At 47.2% G+C, this 19,604-nt stretch overlaps 1 protein-coding gene across 6 annotated transcripts in view; it reads right to left on the reverse strand.

The window, feature by feature from the left end:
- Positions 1-465: 465 nt before the first annotated feature.
- Positions 466-19,604, reverse strand: part of ntng1a (netrin g1a) — a 72,717-nt gene continuing 53,578 nt past the window's right edge. For 3 of the 6 annotated variants that reach the window (XM_072714098.1, XM_072714092.1, XM_023806033.2), the window contains exons 5-8: positions 15,930-15,956; positions 9,235-9,402; positions 6,626-6,760; positions 466-1,811 (exon numbers count right to left, since the gene is read on the reverse strand). In XM_072714098.1, the coding sequence (XP_072570199.1) occupies positions 1,570-1,811; positions 6,626-6,760; positions 9,235-9,402; positions 15,930-15,956 (572 nt within the window). In that variant the 3' untranslated portion in view covers positions 466-1,569. Of the gene's footprint in view, positions 1,812-6,625; positions 6,761-9,234; positions 9,403-12,698; positions 12,744-15,929; positions 15,957-19,604 lie in introns of all 6 variants that reach the window. The other 3 variants (XM_023806035.2, XM_023806034.2, XM_023806036.2) reach the window with 3 other exon arrangements.

Below are 19,604 nucleotides of genomic sequence, written 5' to 3' on the forward strand. Positions count from 1 at the left end.
TGGCCAGACGTGCCTCGTAACCTGTGAGGCCTCTCAGTGAGATGTCAATACTCCTTAATATTTAATCTGTCCCGCTGACAGAGCATTCCTCTGTAAAACACATTTCATTCATTCTTTTCCAGCACAAATTCAGCATAAACTGCAATAGAGCTCCTTGCGTTATGAAATCATTTGATAATTACAGGGTGCAGAAGCATAAACGTTATAAATTATAAATCCACAGGCAGACACTGAAGATCCTCACGCACTCATTCCTCTCTTTCTACTCAACCACACTGCCTCGGTGGACACAAATAACACTTTTAATTTTAACTGGAAAACTGTTACTGTTTTTTATGCAGTTTCATGTGAAGAAAATTCAAGTGTGGAAATAAATAAATGAGAAGTGGTGAAACCCTGTATGTTTAGAGATAATATTTAATTTTTTACTTTACATTACAATATAGTAATAAACTGATGCATGATTCCAAATATTCTCCTGAGACTTGGCCTTAGTGTCAATGTGTCGAGTTACAGTGGTTCATACATGCAGCTGCTCCATGACACATAATCTTTTGTGTGACTTGATCTTGGACTGCTCACGTTATTTAAAAAATCTCCACAAATGATGAAGAACACCAAACGCAGACCTTTTTTTCATTCTTTTATTCACCTAGATCGTAAAGTGTCAAAGCAACAAAACACAGAATTGTCCTTTGGTGGCTTGTTGTACATCCCAGTATACATGTAAACTCATACAGTCTGACGCCGTACTGAGGGAAGTCTGCACGATCAAATTAAAACGGAAATAAAATGCCTTTATACTTTGTTCTAGTGTTAAATATATTAACAAGTAGCATTTTAACAAGATTGCGTGATTATCAAAACAAACTTTGTGTAATACGCCATACTGTAGTATGTCAATAAAATAAAAATGATATAAAAATTAAATACATCGATCCTTCCGGAAGCATCTCTGCCGACAAAGCCGTCAGTCAGGTAACGTGGCCCATGGGTGCCTGTGCTGGCTTTGGGACGGGTTCCTCGCTAACGCAGGCGGATGATTTTCCGGTTCCGGGAAAACACAGCAAGCACCGTAGAGACGGGAAGCAGAACTGGCGGATGGGGTGGGGGGCGGGGGGGCAGGGGGGGTCCTCACAGCAAACGGTGCCACCTTTTCAGGTCGGCCCACGCAAGCTGAGCACTTCTTTGTCGCCTTGCGACCAGGATGAGGCGCAGCTGAGTGTGTCCCCAGCCGGACGCATCTCCGCGGGGTGGCTGCTGCCGATGTCGCCGCAGTGAGACAGAGGAGAGGCAGCCTGTTACCCAGACCCCCCCTTCCCCAGTTTGCAGTGCCTGTTACAGCTTATTCACAGTTTCCGTTCATCCACCGCCGGCAGGTCTGGTCAAATGCTCAGTTACTTCCGTATATATACCTTGTCATTTTTGTAATTTAATTTTCAATATTTAATTTTTACTGTGACTCATATTCATTAATGTTTAAAATTACAGTTTGCCATCGTTCCAAAACATTCCACTTCCGCTGCCTGCTTCTCCCATGTGGCGGATGGCTGGGACGTGCCCAGGACCTTAGAGTGCTGCCGGCCAGCAGGAGGCAGTGGCGAGCGCCAGCAGCAGCAGCAGCAGGTGGGCTGAGGACGGGCAGGAGGTGTTGCGGGCCGAGTCGGGGCCCCCGCAGCCGGCCGCCTCGCTCTCACAGTGCGGCTTCTCGCACAACACGCCGCTGAAGCCCACTGTACACTGGCAGCGCAGGTTGCTCAGGCACACGCCGCCGTTCTGACAGCGCAGCAGCTCGTCGTCACACACCTGGGCTGTGGTGGGGGACAAGCAGGGGGGGGGGCATCACACCACTGGGTGGTGCCCGTGTACATGCTGCACATGCTGAGTCGAACAGCATATCTTTTGCAGAAAGGTGTCATTTAGTAAACCTCACAAGTCACCAAAATCTAACCACCACACAAAGCTATTCTAGCAATCACACTTAGCTGAAGCTAATCTAGCAATCACACTTAGCTGAAGCTAATCTAGCAATCACACTTAGCTGAAGCTAATCTAGCAATCACACCTAGCCAAAGGCAGGGTTGCCATCTCTCATGCATCTGTGTGATGCTCATGCTTTCAGATTCTCAGGCTCACGCAAGAAATCTTACGGTAAATTATTATTATTTCATTGTAAACCTAAAACTGGCTACATTATTAGCTTTTGGGCAGTTTGCAAACCCTACAGACTATTTACAAGGTAATAAAACTGTTACATACATGTAAATGCGTCCTGAATTGAAAATCTCACGCCAGCCAGCTGACCAAAGTTGGCAAGCTTGCAAAGGTAGTCTACAAAGCGCATCTAACTAAAGTTACTCTGGCAAACATACCTATCTTTTTTTTTATATATATATACACATAAACATACCTATCTAAAGCTAATCTAGCAATCATACCTAGCCAAAGCTAATCTAGCAATTGCACCTAGCTAAAGATAATGCTAATCTAGCAATCACAACTAGCTAGAGCTGAATGCAGAGACACACTGTAAGCACAAACGGGTCTGTAATGGAAAAAGACAGGTGACTTGTGGTCACCAACAGTGGAGGAATGTTACCTAAAGAGAGGAAAACAAGTGACACAAGCAGGTGAATTCTATCCCAGAAATGTGCCCTGGATGGGTAAAAAACACGGAGCATGGGGTTCCTGCTGCAGACTGGCAGAAACGGCAATAATACAAAAGTGCAAGTAATGCATTTCAGCTCCATGTTGCCCTGTGCCTTCATCCCCAAAAACAGCTCTGCTGAAGCCGGAGCTTTACACAACAGGCTGCTAATGACCTGTTGCATTTATGCGGCACCATTGCCATCGTTTAACTGTTTTGATTAGTTTTGTTTATGCGTCGGACCCAAACAAATTATGTTGCCAGAACGAATGATCCAGCTGATGGCATTTTCCAAAATAAGATTATTTTGCAATTATTCAAAAAGGATATAATTTAACGGCCTGAATAAGAGGCCCAGTTCACGACAAACTTACAGGCAGGAGTAAATAGAAACGATAATCACTATGGACAGCTGAGTCCCCAGACAGAGTGCTGATTTCACATGCAGGATAAAGATCACATCAAACAAGAGATAGTTAACTTCTGCTGCACGTTCCTCCAAGCCGCTCAGCTTTGTGGATGGAGACAAAGACCTTCTGTGGGTATTTTGCACACAGCTCTGGGATTAGAGGCAGGAAGACAGAGAAACGCTCCGCTGAGGCGTGAGGAAACACTTGATAAGGTTACAATAGACTTTTTTCTTTCGAGTGCAGCACTCTTGGGGTCTTCAAACCCAACTGGAGTCCTCCTGAGGAAAGCACCCGTTACGCTGGTGTTCCTCTGCAGCCTCCTGGCTGATCATCACAGGGGCTGCCTTTCAAACGCTAATGCAGACGGCGGAGCTTATTTCCCTACGCCAGATACTCAGTGTCAGCCGGAGAGCATCCTGCCGATCCTAAACGTAGAGGCATTAAGTGTCACGGAAAAACAGCCAAGCTCTCTATCAGACTAAGGAGAAATGGCCAGATCTCAGAGTCACGGCTCAAATAGATTTATAATCCTGTTTTTGATTTATGACCAGTACATTTCCAAACATTTTACACAACTGGAAATAAATGGACTAATTCCCATTTCAATCCCTGTTGGGAGACTGTGATTCTGTATTCATTATTGTCAGGCAATAATATTCTGTCACAAATACATCAGGTTTAATTTACGTTGTTTTTTTATCCATTGTTTACTCCAAAAAGAATTTTACTCAAGGAGGATTATGTCATATTACTAAGAAAAACAACAACTTTTACATATGAGTAGCTAATAGATAAATTAATCATTTAAGGAGGGCCCAATTAGACATGTTTAAAATGCACATGGGTTTTATATCCAGCACTGTCTGATTGTGTATCTGGTTTCTAAACACGTTAACCACACACACCCATCTGTCCTGCCTGCTGTCTCAGTCCGGCTTCGTATTTAACCATAAATCAAAGCACACATAAATAGGTCTTTATTATTTTAACAGATTGTAGATTACAGTAACATGTCAGAAGGTTCCCTGGGAGGGTAAGGGTTACGCTCCAGCTCAGAGCTGTTGCCTGCTTAATGGGCTCTTTGCAGAAATTTGTACAGTTTTCCATGTGTCTCGAAAAAGTTTGTTTTAAAGCATCAAACGTGTACATGCTCAGAGGCGGTTAGCAACCTTAGGGCTATGTTCCACAGAATGTTCCAGAACAGCTTTTGGGAATGTGAGTCATTCGGAAGATGGTTTTTAACACTTTTATAAAACTGCCTGCCTATGACAACGTCAGCCTTTGGGGCATGCTCCCCAGCTTCCCCAGCGGCCCCCGGGGGCCTGCTCCGGCCCTGAGGTCAGCAGCCGGCATGTGTCCCCCACCCGCACCTCGCCTGTGTCTGGCACTGTCCTGTGGGGAAGACGCCCATAGATGCACGGCTATCAAAACCCGATATCTTCGGTTTGCATTCCGCCAGTACATTCAACAAACAGGGCTGTGTGTCTGTGCAGTTTGACTCTGAGTCTGTGGCATGGGGGGGGTGGGGGGGGTTCATATTCCCTAAACAGACGACCGGCTGCTATTTACCGCATTTCACTCTGCTCTCTGACCACAATTACCTCAAACTGTTGTCTGACGTGTGAGGGAAAACGTTTCAATATCTCTCTATTTCTCTTCCGTACATCAAGGACAGGATGTCACTGTCCCGCTGTGTGCAAATTATACCTCCAACACCAAGCCACCGTCTTACACCACAAAGGAATTTTAAAGTATTCCAAAGTACATTGTTTAAAAGTCCGATGTGTCACGTACTACGGTGTTTATATTTAATTTTATGTCCAAAAAAAGAATTAAATAATGGAGCTCTCTGTGACCATGAGATTGACTAGCTGGTGATGTGCTCTGCAGTCTACTCTGTTTACAATTTCTCAGCATGCAAACAGACCCCAGGCCAACAATAAACTTTGAGATTTATTGTGTTTGTTTTGCTATTGGGACTAATATCCACAAGTGATGCTGATGTGGTGGGTGGCACATTTGGCTGTATGTGGGAAATCCGCACTGTTAATTGTGTCACTATGACTGCACTTAATGGAGAGTCTTAAACACCAGAATCATTTGGAAACTTTCCCGCTGTGCAGAGCTTGGATCCTACCCCAGAAGGCACATGTTAGCTATAAGTACAGGACCTTAGGAGACTCAGACACCCTCACATACAGGGGCCAGCTGTTTAATTGGGGTCATGTTCATCATCCATGGAGGACCCCAGTGCGGCAAAGGTTAAGCAGCCCGCGATGTGCCTGACCGCCCAGTAAAGGCGCGAAACGGGAGATGCCGGCAAAACTGGAACTGGCGACCCGGCTCCACAGCCACATTTTGGTGTGAAGTCGTCGAACAGTCCGGCCTTGCCTTTGAGATTTCCCGTCTATGGATCTGATAGGACGCAGAGGTAATTAAAGAGGGCTTATCATCTTACGGTCCTAGAGGGGTGGGGGACTGGGTGTGTCCCCGTCCCGACAGCCTCAGTCGCATTCCCCCCTCAAAGCATTTTCACAAGTCGAAGCGCGAGATAATTGAGGTCAAAGGGGCTCATGAATATTTGGTGCGCACCTCTGCTGCTGCTGTATCCCCCGTCTCCCGTCTGATTGCTTAGGAACGCGGGTTTGCGGGGAAATTACCAGCGTACATGATTAGATTAAGAGGTTAAGCAACTGCTTTGCGATTCTGCCTTTGCGTTTGAGAGCAGCTGCCCCTGAAGCCTCTTCAAGGGCGATCGCCTCAGGCCCATTCTAGCCTGTCCCTCATGATGTTTATGAGATGTTTCTCATATCCATAAGTTTACACCAGCTTTATATGGTGCAATATGTAATTTAACCAGATCACTTATTGTCCCTAATATCCTATCTCAGATTATTATACGAAACATCAACCAAGCGGAAATGTGGTTCCAACAAGACATTCAGTGACCTTAGAAGTGACAGGTCCTTGATTAAAGATGACAGGAGCAGGTTACATGCCATTATGTCATAGACTTAACCATGCCACATTAGTGGGCAGCTCTTGATATAACACTTCATGTCGAGGCTGCAACTGTACCTCAGTACAGATCTGACTATAGCACACTATCATCCATCGATATTCACACCCACAGACAGACAGTATTCTGCACTGAAGCGTCGGGGTTTCCTGAAGGTAGCCTTTGGTTTTGACCATGCAGAGGGCTCCCATAAAAGAAGCGGACACTGAAAACTGCCCCTCTAAAAGCAGCCTGGAATAATAAAGGAGAGAGCCAGGCGATGCGTGAATAACTGCAGCTGCTGGCGGTGGGAGGCCCTCACCATGCGGCGGCTGGCATGTTTTTGGTCAGCTGATGCAGTTTGCCGACATCAGACGGGCGAGTGCCACCCTCCCATCTGCACAGTGAGCTCACGCTCAGCTCGGGGGCCAACAGGAGAAGGCAAACAGACAGAAACGAACGAGCCTGCGAAGATGGACCAGACATGGACCAGCCCAGGGTTTTCCAGTGAACCAATGAGGGGTCGGTGGGGGTCTGGGGAGGGTGGGGGGGGGGGAGGGAGCTACTTACATTTGCAACCACTGTCCCACAAATATCCTGGCAGGCACTCACTGCAGTGTTTGCCCGTCGTTCCCGATTTACATTTACAGAATCCTGTGGCATTACAGCGTTCGCTCTCGGAGCCAAAGGGATCACAGTTACAGGCTGTGGGAACAAGACACACATACACACAAGCTGGGGGGGGTCGTCTGGGGCCGGTGTTCAGTAGCACCAACGAATTACAGGCGGGCCCTGCATTCCAACGAGCTCCAACATCTTACTTATGAACATCTGAATGATGGAATGATGATCTTCATCTTACACAAAAATGCTAGTATTTGAATGTCCTTTTTACGACACAAAACTGGCTTATTCTCTGTCATACATAATAATAATTATAATAATAATAATGATATAATAATAATGAAAAAAAGATGATGATGATGCGATACACAAACAGACAGTCTTGTGTACAGTATGAATTGTCCTAAACATCTGCTGAAGATGGTAACCAAAGCATGTCCTTTTAATTCAATTGTTGTGTTGTCTGGTTGCCATGGCAGCAGTGTAAGTGTGTGCGTTGCCCATACTTCACTACACGTCCTCTGTCACTGTGCCTAATACCGTCCAGCTCCTCCAAACACGCCACGCTCTGCTTGTTCTGTGAGGTTATGGGAGGGGCAGAGCCTAGGAGGGGGGTGCTCCTCTCCCCCGGGAATCCTGAGCTTCCGAATTTAATCTATCAATGCTGACAGAGCCCCCCCCCCCCGCCAATTCACACCATGCCCAGCTGACCTGGGTGACACTTACACCCCCCCCGGGGACCTTCTCCTCTTCCTCACCCACGGCGCCAGCCTGGACCAGATGTTTACGTGGCTGTATTCTGTCAGTCGTACGACAATCTGAGATTAATAAGACTCTAATGACACTGGTGTGATGGCTGTCCGGCAGTGTTCCGCTGCACCGCCGTCCCCTTGCGGTGAGAGAGCTGTGAGCTGGGGAAGGTTCTCAGCCAGACGGTGGCTTCATGCTTGAGGAGCACACGTCAGCCACAGGAGAAAATACTTGGTGCTAACATATTCGGTTACCATCTTCAGCAGAAACATTCCTGGTTTACACAAACGATAATGAGAGTGGGAAGGGAAAATAGCAGGATTTGATGGACACGGTGGATATGGGACAACCTCAAACTATATGGTGTCTCCAGAGATGCATGTTTAACTTCAGATATATATTTTGCCTTCATACTGAATTCCTCACACCATACAGTGTACTTCATTTTTGTGATTTTTAACTAAACTGTATTTGGTGTTCTTTGGTAATTAAGTCTTTCACGGTCAAGCAATTCAATATCAAACAGCACTGACAGTGTCTGAGGTGAAATGGACTCAGTGGGTGATTAGCAAGCCCTAAGTGTTAATTGCTTTAGTGGATTGCGGCCCCGCCAAGTTCGTTGACTAATGACTCCACTGCATTTGCTGTGACTCTGGTCCTGTGGTTCGGTCTGCTCCGCGGCTACAGAGTCAGTGTGCACACCTGTGGCGCACAGGCAGCAAAGCCGCAATGGTAACTCTGGGCGCCCTGCCAGGTATTTCAGGGAATGCTGGGTAAAAACGCTGCCGAGGGCTGGCCCGGTGCTCGGAGACGCCGCCATTAAGTGAGGAGCTTCTTAAGCCGTATGCTAATGAGGTGTTTTATTGCTGAAACCATTTGCATAATTATCTTAGCGACCTGCTAGTTGACACAGATCAGCAGACTGCATAATGACCTAAATCTCCAGCTTGTGGAGTGAAGCACATACCCTGTTCTCCACCAGGGTAAACGGGAACTTGTGGGTTCCTCTTCAGGTAAAGATTAGCCTCTTACGGCTCTGTCTGCGAGTGACATTAGCAATGCTAACGCTACGTTAGTGAAGATAGAAATACCACCCCCCCAAATCACACTGCGACACACGGGCCATTACATGTACATTAGTTACGGGAGGTATTTTGTACAAAAACTAAAATGAAAATGATAAAAAGAACATACAGTCTCCACTTTGCCATTTAGTTTCTAAAGTCTGTGCGCAAAATTAAATGAAAATTAAAATGTAACAGCACCATTTGCATTTTAATTTTCCACTCATGTATGAGTCAAATGTGAAAAATTTAAAAATAAAATTTAAATTCCTTTTTGTCTTTTCATTTTCCAGTTTGACTTTTCATTTCCTACTTTGCCTTTTCATTTTCAAGTTCACTACATGCAGATATATCTTAATTGGAGTGGACGGGGGGCGGAGCTCCGGGTCACTGCAGCGCTTTCTCACTGCGTTTGCCGATTCCGTTGTCTTTGTGTTTCTTGGCCATGGTCAACTTTGTCGCCCAAACTAATGGTAAAGTCACACGCGGCTTAAGTTACCTACTTATCTGCAGCACTACTAGAAGGGAATGTTTGCTCGGCACATGATGTAGTTTTTATAAGACATTTTGGAAATAGAAAACGCATGAATAAAGGGTTTGAGCTATAGAACGCATATTTATTTTAGTGTGCCTGCAGTGATGGCCTACTTTTTTGAAGCAATGGGAGGATAAAAAATGGTCACATGACCGGTGAAGAACAAGCAGACAGAGGGTGCGGAAGGGCCAGACGACGGGACTGACCTATGCAGACATTTTCATCGTCCAGCTCTACTGAGGTATTTCTGTAGTAGCCCAGTTTGCACAGCTGGCAGTGCTGCCCCCTAGTGTTGTGCTTACAGCTCACACAAATGACCGTGTTCAGCAGCTCGATGTAGCTGCAGCGGTTGGAGTGACCGAAGCATTCGCAGTCTTGCAAAGAAGAAAAGAAGTGAGTGCATGTGTGTGCGCACAAGTGTCGCGCCAGCATCACATGCATGGTTATGGAAGCATAATGGATTCTGGGTAATGTAGGCATGTCACAGAAGCAGGCAGCCATGTTAGTGAGCATCACGCTGGGGGCGTTGGGGGTGGCAGTGGGGTGGAGCTATGGACGATGCTGGAATTCATCTGTAATTTTCAACCTCAAAGCATTTATGGCCCACTCATCTTGAAATTAACATCCAGATAATCTTGTAGGCGGCTTCTCTAAGAACACACCAAATGGTTACAAGGAAGAAGAGGTACAGGGGAAGACCAACACTCAACATCTCTAATCTGTCAGCAATCATGCAATGCAATGCAATCACATGATGATCGCAAAATGATTGTGTAATGATCACATAATGGTATCAGGTAATGATTACATTATGATTGTGTGATTGTTTAATGATCACCTAATGACTGTGCAATGATCATGTAAAAATCACACAATTCATCATGTAATGATCATGATTGCGTATTGATCATGTAACGATTGCATGATGATCACGTAATGATCATGCAATGATTGCGTGATCATCACGCGATGATCCGGTGATGATCACATAATCATCACGTAATAATCACACAATGATTGCATGATGATCATGTAATGATCGTGTGATAATCACTTGATGACCACACAATGATTGTGTAATAATCACATTAAGATGTGCAGCACAGCAGGAGGAATTCTGGGTATTTCTCTCCCAGACAGATTCTTGGTCCTATTACTGTACGCACAGTAGTCTCACAATCGCAATATGCATCGTTAGCTAAACTGCACTGATTCCACATAAATATCTGAAACGGGCGATAAAGTCAACGATGTTTATCAACTTCCAGCAGCTACTAGGGCTGCATCCCATCCCAGGAAGCATCAGGACACGGGACGCCACTTCACCTCAGCAGAACGTTCTGGATCGTCAGGGGAAACTAGAGGCCGGCAATAGGCAAATTCCACACGCGTGGCTCAAACTCCGGGGCACTGAGTTTCTCAGAGATCGCTGCCATGTGCCCCCACAGAGGCATGTACTGAGGGCGTAATGGGACCATTACATTACCGGCTGAGAGGTACCTGTCAGTTCTTATTTATATGGCATTATATGTAGCACCCAGCTGACATCCTACAAACCAGCCCAGGATTCACCTCATTAAGCCTGACCCTTAACATCTCTGAAAAAGCCTGTTTTGATGGAATGGTTTTCTGCCCGTTCCACAAAGCTACTGTGTCTATGAACGGATGCTGCAGTGAGGCCTGCTGCAGTGAGGCCTGCTGCAGTGAGGCCGGTCCCTTAACGGACATTCCGTGATACTGCACGCTTCCTCGCCCGTCTCTCATCGCTGATTAAGGTGCGATTAACACCCTGGGGAACGAAACTGTCAGTGAGTCCAAGAGCCGGGGCCTGTTCAGATGTGGAAGCTCCGCCCCTGTTTTACCGCTTACTGTCCAAAAAAATGACACAATCATATCAAATTAATGATAAAACAGAGTAAGATCCCTTTTGGATCCAGGCAGAGAGGCGAGCTGACATTCAGAGGGGGGGTGTACCCCCCCAAGGCGTGGATGGCCGGAACGTGAAGAGCTCATTACAGATTCACACGGCGTGATGCCTCAGACTGCAGAGGCTCAAGGGGGGGGCACTGCAGACATGCTATTCTCACTGCCACCTGCTGTTTCATAATGGGGAGGCGTCGACTAGCAGGCGAAACAAAACCAAAAAGGCGGGGGCCATTAAACACAAAAAATGATATTAAACCATAACATAAGCATGTCCAGAAGAAGGAGAGGCATCCCACAACCGCAGGTATGATTTTAGATCACTATTATTGTCATTACTATTAATAACAATAATGTGTGGGAAATAACTGCTATTCTTAAATTCAAGTAGAAAAAGCAAAGATCATTTGCTGTTGGATGGTTTTGTTTAGTTATGAACATTAAAGACGATGACAGGGGTGTGATTGACAGGTTGCAGGTTCTGGGTTCCGGGGTGCTGCTTTTTAAGCTGTGTATACAAGCAGAAAGCCGAAATGTACGGCAGACGAACTCGGAACATCTTTCAGCGTCTTAATGTTAATGTCTGACACTGCCTGTGTGAGATGCTGAAGTCGCTGTGTGTATTTCGGTGGAGCTGCCCATTGCCATCTCTGCACTGTGACCCGAAATAGGACTGCTTACAGAATGAATAACTGTGTATGTAAATTGCTAAGTGTCCTGTGTGCAGCCAGCACTGTATTTGGGGACAGCTTAGCGTCGTTAGCTGCAGCCTCCCTCCTGAGCCCTGGGGGAGATTATTTACCCTGAGTTGTTTGACAGCACAGACACACTGATTCCACTAGCAAGCGTTTCCCAGCTCCGAACTGCACCAGTAAGACGGCAGCGTAGGAATGGCTCCCTTTAGCATCCATCCGTCCATCCATACCCACTTATCCCATGCAGGGTTGCGGGGGTCCGGTGCCTATCCCGGAAGCTACTGGTGCAAGCCAGGGAATATCCCATGATGGGGCGGCAGATATGATACAGGCACGATTCACATCTACGGGCAATTTGGCAACTCCTATTCACCTTAGTATGTTTGTGGATTTTGGGGGGAAGCCGGGGTACTGAGAGGAAACCACACAATGACATGGGGAGACCATAAACGCCCACGTGGAGCCATGAGGGAGGCTCAAAGCCTGGTCCCAGGGGGGTGAAGCCACCGTGCCCCCTCCCTTCGGTTTAAAATCCATTTTTGAGAAAGTAGGAAATCACAGGGTGGTGGGCAAGTCAGTACAGCATATCTGCATGGTGGATTAATGTAAGATCACCATGCATCGGCTGGAGACGGAGCTGAGGGCCCCGGGAAGGGCCACGCCAAATTAAAACGCAGAGCATAACCAGAGGCTATTGAAATTAGGAGAAGTGCTCGTTTAATTTGGTCTGATTTGTGGGAAGGGACCACGTCCGGTGCCGGCTGCAGATGGAGGCTTTGTGGAAGATCTCAAAGGGACTCCGCACTGAGCACGGCATGATTCTGAAATGCATCCAAAGAAGAATAACAGCACTTTATAACAATAACCTTCATGCTCTCTTGGCGCTTCTGGCTCCTTGCAAACGAAAACAAGCAGACAGTTTAAATTATTTATAAGTGACAACAGGCAGAAGGACTTCGCCACTTCTCCTGCTGCTGCAGTCCACCATCGCTTATCCTGGGAGCCGTTGGTTGACCTACAAAGATATTTCATCTTGGTTTGAGGTCTCCTACCTTGATTTCGATTTGCAACCCCTAGGGACGAAACATTCTGTCCAACTGTGGGCAATCAGGAGAGACCAGGAGTTATTACAAGCATGGCCTGAGCTCCACGGGTGACGGACACACGTGTGCCTCCAGCTGCCCATCACATGACTGTCAGGCATGTGGGAGAAGCCCCCCCCCCCGGACCGCTGGTGGATACATTAACATTCTACATAATAGTATGGCTTCATGGTTCCTTTGATAATGATCAAGGTGGTAAATCATGATATTCCACTGTGAAGTGAATATGCACACTATATTCCATGATGCTGTGTGCTTGTATGTATATGTATGTAGTGCATACATACATACAGACACCATACATATGGATAAAAAACAATCAAAGCATGACTCATGGATGAGGAACTCATCTCCAAGCTGATTTACAGAATTACACACAACATCTATTCCCTGTTTCTGGAAATAGTGACTCAGTTTCTTTTGGGCAGATTTAGCAGGGAGCAAGAAAGTGTTATAATCCAACCCCCCCAAGACCCTGCAGCCCCCACCCCTCTGTCCCACACTCGTCTCCGCTACACCCTGCAGGAAAATGGAGCCTTAAAGCAGGACTGCCACAGTATCTAATCCTGAACTGATCAGGAACAACCCAAACCACCATGCGCTATACACTACTCGCAGAAGAACGCACGGGATGTCTCGTACAGCTTGTGAGCTGTGCATGGGCCTGTCTCATATGGCTTGTGAGCTGAACACGGGCCTGTCTCGTACAACTTATGAGTTGCTTACAGGCCTGTCTCGTATGGCGTGTGAGCTGAACACAGGCCTGTCTCGTATAGCTTGTGAACTGAACATGGGCCCATCTCATACAGCTTGTGAGCTGAAAACAGGCCTGTCTTGTACAACTTGTGTCTCGTACAGCTTGTGAGCTGCACACAGGCCTGTCTCGTACAGCTTGTATCTCATACAGTTTGTCAGCTGCGCACAGTCCCATCTCATACAACTTGTGAGCTGAACATGGGCCCATCTCGTACAGCTTGAGAGCTGAACACGGTCCGTCTCGTACAGCTTGAGAGCTGAACACGGGCCCGTCTCATACAGTTTGTGAGCTGCATACAGGCCTGTCTCGTACAGCTAGTGTCTCGTACAGTTTGTGAGCTGCACACAGGCCTGTCTCGTACAGCTAGAATCTCGTACAGTTTGTGAGCTGCATACAGGCCTGTCTCGTACAGCTAGAATCTCGTACAGTTTGTGAGCTGCATACAGGCCTGTCTCGTACAGACCAAGAGCCACCCTGCTCACAGCAATATAGCATAATTAGGCCGTCCTCCTCCCCTGAATGCACATCCTATCATAATGAAGCACAAGACTCGCCTGGGGGAATTGAATCATAACGTAAACGATGGGAAACACACTACTGCCACTGAGCTGTGATACACTGAGTCACGCAAAAATACACAGCTTAATGCCCCCTCTTGGGGGTTATGGGGTGGGGTTAATGCCCCATGGTGGGAGTTACTGGGGGCTTAATGCCCCTTGGTGGGAGTTACAAGGGGCTTAATCCCATCCCATGGTAAGCAGGATGTGTCTACCTTCACATCCAGCGTAGTGAAACATGCTTATCTGGCTTCACCATTCAAGCTTTGCGAGTAGAAGATCAATATAAGGACTGCCACAGTTCCTAAGCCTGCCCAAGTCCTCTAAAGGATGGTGCTAGTAATGGGAATCTCTCGGAAAAGGAATAATGCACACAGAAATGCAGGGTGAACAGGGAGGACACCTCACTGTCATGACTTATTAACTATGACGGGGAATATCGCTGCTGTGTGAAAATTAGAAATTTGCCGCGACTGCATTGAGCAGTTTTCATTTAGTAAAACAAACTATTAACACCTGCATGTGTCACACAAACAATCAGAAGCTGATTAAAAACAAAAGCATTCATTTTATGTTAACAAGTAATTTGCTAGTAGATGCTAGAGCTGCTTTTCTGCAATTGTTTGTTAAGACACTGCAGGCAGGTGAAGTCAAATGAAAAGTCATTTTAATCAATGCCAGTAATGCAACGTAATCCTGCACAGCAAGAATCGTTTTTTAAATATTAATTTTACCTTAATGGCTGCATTAGGCAACCCTGAGCGCTTTAATAAACTGGAAATAGGGTTGCACAAAGTCAATAAAGAATTCAATTACCTTCAAACAACAGTATGAAAATTGCAGAGTTTTTTTTTTCCTTGGGTATTTTGTTCAAGGTGAGGTGTAAGTTTGCTTTCTTCAAGGTCAATGGGCTGTTTCCTGCTATGTGAATTTTATTTTTTCAATGTTGTCTACAAAAACATCCAGACGGATGGTAATTTATGTGTTAACTGCTCTCTCCTGCTGCAATTGAGGGTGTAGGCTGCGTGTTGCAGTAATCTGTGGGGATGGGGGCACCCCACCTAGCTCTGGGGGAGGTCTGAGATGCCGGGGGTGTGTTGACAGTGTCCCTGCTGTATATTCACCTGGAGACCCCAGGCGTGCATCATCTTGGGGGTGTCAGAGTGTCACAGCTCCAAAGCGTGCAGGTGGTATGGGGGGGGAAGGGCACATCATGCAGGCCATGCACACGACTTTAAGCTCCACTTTGTCCAACATGCACTTCTCCAATCAAATGTCACTGCTGTGTCTCCATGCGCAAATCCCGTGATCCACCTAATATTGCCACGGAGGCGCTGACAAGCCCAGCCAGAGTCTGGAGGACCTCCTCTGAGTCCTGAACTGCGCTTCATCAGTGAAAAGGAAACATAACAAGACTTCCTGGAGATGGAAACATCTCCCTGCCGGCAAGCTCTCCATACCTCTGATCAGAGTTTTCCTCAAAACAATCTAGTTTACGCTGAAGATTTGTTACACTCTTTAAAAATTGAGTTTTTCTGTCTGTGATGTGCTTATAACATAGACATTTTGTATCAATGTGTCAACATGTATTTGGTCCTCAAAGAGCACATCTGAAAACTTTACTGTAATACATATTTATTTTACAATAAATAATGCATAAAACTAACATGGCAACTGAAATCATATTTCTGTAAGCAACAAAAACAATAAATTAAGAATCAACAACATCCAAATATAATCTGGATGCATTTTGGAAATGAATATTGAATACAAAGTGGACTTCAGAATAGACATAAACAAAGCAAAGCAAAGCCAAGCAGAGCATGGGGACGTGTAACAATTCATTAATTTGGGAATTTTACTTACTAACTGGGCCAATATTGTTGGGAACACCTGGAAAAGAAAGACAGACAATTTAAATGGAGACATTTTTCAGCATGTGAAACAGTGACGGTGAGAGCAGGTGTCGGGAATAAGGCAGGGAAGAACCCAGGATGGAGCTCCAACCCATTGTAGGGCAGACACACCATTCACACACATGGACAGTTAGGCAACTCCAATCTTAACATGCTTTTGGACTGTGGAGGGAAACTGCAGAACCCTGAAGGAACAGTGAACAGGACATGCGACTGACAGATAAAAGCACCTTCATGTGAGAGCCCCTCGGTAAGGAGCTTTAATGGGTCTTGGGGACACGGAGAAAAACGCATGAGGAACTTCCCGGTAGTGGGTCCTGGTGAGTTTTGGGGATATTGAGAGGAATGATGAGGAACCTCCAGGTAACGGACCCCGGTGCATCTCGGGGACACGGAAAGGAACGCATGAGGAACCTCCAGGTAACGGACCCCGGTGTGCCTCGGGGACACGGAAAGGAACGCATGAGGAACCTCCAGGTAACGGACCCCGGTGTGTCTCGGGGACACGGAAAGGAACGCATGAGGAACCTCCAGGTAACGAACCCCGGTGTGTCTCGGGGACACGGAAAGGAACGCATGAGGAACCTCCAGGTAACGAACCCCGGTGTGTCTCGGGGACACGGAAAGGAACACATGAGGAACCTCCAGGTAACGGACTGCGGTGCGTCTCGGGGACATGGAGAGGAACGCATGAGGAACCTCCCGATAGTGGGCCCTGGTGCATTTTGGGGAGACGGAGAGTAACACATGTCCCCTGTTTTTCATTAAGGCACATCCTTGCAGTGGAGTCCACCCCCCCCCCCCCCCCCCACCACCATTAATTACACACAGACGGCACATCACCTTCCCCTGTGACCCTGACTGGGAGAAGATGGATGGAGGCACTGATGATCTTCACCTCTTCACACCATGGAGCCTCTATGGGAAAGAGGGATCCGGCCTGCAGATGGGCTAGGTGTGATAAACACCATTTTACAGGAAGGAATGTAGTTTTGAAAAGTCAGAGGGTCTGTAGATGGTCAGGAAGCAGGAAGGGGTGAAGTGTGTGCCTCTGACATCATCATAATAATGCTAATAATCTGACTCCCTGGAGGCGGCCAGTGACAATGGGAACAAAAATGCATCCTGGTGACATCACACTGTTTGCTTTCTTAGTGATTTTTGTCAGTCGTGAACTGAATGAATTCCAGTTTTTCATTACAAGAACAAGTCCCTTGATATTTCGATGCCACCACAGGACACCCACCTCGGGGGTGCTCAGTCACCTGACCTACCGATGTCACCAGGGGACACCCACCTCTGGGGTGCTCAGTCACCTGACCTACCGATGTCACCACGGGACACCCACCTCGGGGGTGCTCAGTCACCTGACCTACCGATGTCACCACGGGACACCCACCTCGGGGGTGCTCAGTCACCTGACCTACCGATGTCACCACGGGACACCCACCTCGGGGGTGCTCAGTCACCTGACCTACCGATGTCACCACGGGACACCCACCTCGGGGGTGCTCAGTCACCTGACCTACCGATGTCACCACAGGACACCCACCTCGGGGGTGCTCAGTCACCTGACCTACCGATGCCACCACAGGACACCCACCTCGGGGGTGCTCAGTCACCTGACCTACCGATGTCACCACAGGACACCCACCTCGGGGGTGCTCAGTCACCTGACCTACCGATGCCACCACAGGACACCCACCTCGGGGGTGCTCAGTCACCTGACCTACCGATGCCACCACAGGACACCCACCTCGGGGGTGCTCAGTCACCTGACCTACCGATGCCACCACAGGACACCCACCTCGGGGGTGCTCAGCCAGTAATTTAATTCCATACCCCGTCAGACCCGCTTCAAATAGATTCTGAGGCCTGAACCGCACCCGAATTTTAAAGACTGCTTTGCTAGGAAGGGTCTATGCAGGGATAGCCTGCATTATTTTTAAAAAGCATTTAATATCAAATTGAAATTTAGGTCTACACCTGTGTAAATAAATACATTTTTTATGTTTTCAACAGTTATGTTATTTATTTCCAACTGCATCCATACCTGTAAATAACAAGGTAGGATATTTTTCACCCGTTATATCAAAACTTGCGAGTCACCCATCGGGTATTGCAGGTACCCCAACCCATGCAAAACACTGCCCTGGACACCCACCCAGGGCACTCAGTCACCTGACCTGTTGTCACCCCTGGACACCCGCCCAGGGCACTCAGTCACATGAACTGTTGTCACCCCTGGACACCCGCCCAGGGCGCTCAGTCACATGACCTGTTGTCACCCCTGGACACCCACCCAGGGCGCTCAGTCACATGACCTATTGTCACCCCAGGACACCCGCCCAGGGCGCTCAGTCACATGACCTGTTGTCACCCCAGGACACCCGCCCAGGGCACTCAGTCACATGACCTGTTGTCACACCTGGACACCCGCCCAGGGTGCTCAGTCACATGACCTGTTGTCACCCCTGGACACCCACCCAGGGCGCTCAGTCACATGACCTGTTGTCACCCCTGGACACCCGCCCAGGGCGCTCAGGGAGGTGCCAGATCTTCCCAAAGCCCCAGAAGCTCTCCTCCCACATTACCTTCATGTGACGCCCACCCCTGGATCGCCTCATCTTTCTTAATGACCCCCACCTGACAGGGATAGCCAGACGGAGAACATACAGCCATCTGGGGGGTGGGTGTGCGCTTTCCACTCATACGGGTGGAGGAAATGAAGGAGGATGGGATGAAGTGGACGAGCTGCTGATGTGAGCATCCTCGCCAAGGGCACGGCAAAAACGTTTCAAGGATTTTTGAATTTCCGGGTTGAAAGCAGCATATCATATTTTAGTGGGGCTGCGGCCAGCTGTACCTGAAGAACTGAATAGATTTTGCATTAATATAATTTGAGTGTCATTTATATTGCTTGGGAAAGTCATCTCCTAAATGGAACAAAGCTATTATCTGTTATGTATGTGCAGGATTTACTATCACATTTGGACTAATATCACCCAAACTGACAGGTATTCCACATTCACAATGAGAATGTTCTTCATGTCACCACACCATGTCAAAAGAAATCCCAAGATTGGCACATTTCAGAGTATTTCAAAGACATACGCTAAATGATTAGTTCTGTATGTTTCCTGAAGAAATGGGTGCTTTATATTTAACTTCATTTATTTAGATTGATTTAACTTTAACTTTATTCAATTCCATATGGAATTAATCAAGATGCAGGTGATTAGAAATGATGTCCGAGGTTGTGAATTTCATGAAATGAACAGAACAACTGAAACAGAACATTTTCTGTCCTGCTTCTGATGACTGCAAACATCTGCTGAGGAACGCCCCAAACACAGAGTCTCCCGTCTTTCTTAAAAAGCCCTCCAGGAGAAACACATCCGTGGTTTTCACTGTCTTTCACTGTATCTGAAGGAAAATGGAATCACGAAGAAGGAAGCGACTGTTGATGTTTATGCAGGAGAAACAGCAGCAGAAGCCAACGGTACTTAAGGAGCAGAGTTTGGATGCTGCAAAGGATGGAACAGGGCCCCAGAGAGTGTCTGCATCTGTGTCTAATACCCCTCGTACCGCATGTCAAGGCAGTGAGCACTGCGGCCTCACCGAG

Source organism: Paramormyrops kingsleyae, chromosome 1, assembly GCF_048594095.1.
Source record: "Paramormyrops kingsleyae isolate MSU_618 chromosome 1, PKINGS_0.4, whole genome shotgun sequence".
Taxonomy (NCBI): domain Eukaryota; kingdom Metazoa; phylum Chordata; class Actinopteri; order Osteoglossiformes; family Mormyridae; genus Paramormyrops; species Paramormyrops kingsleyae.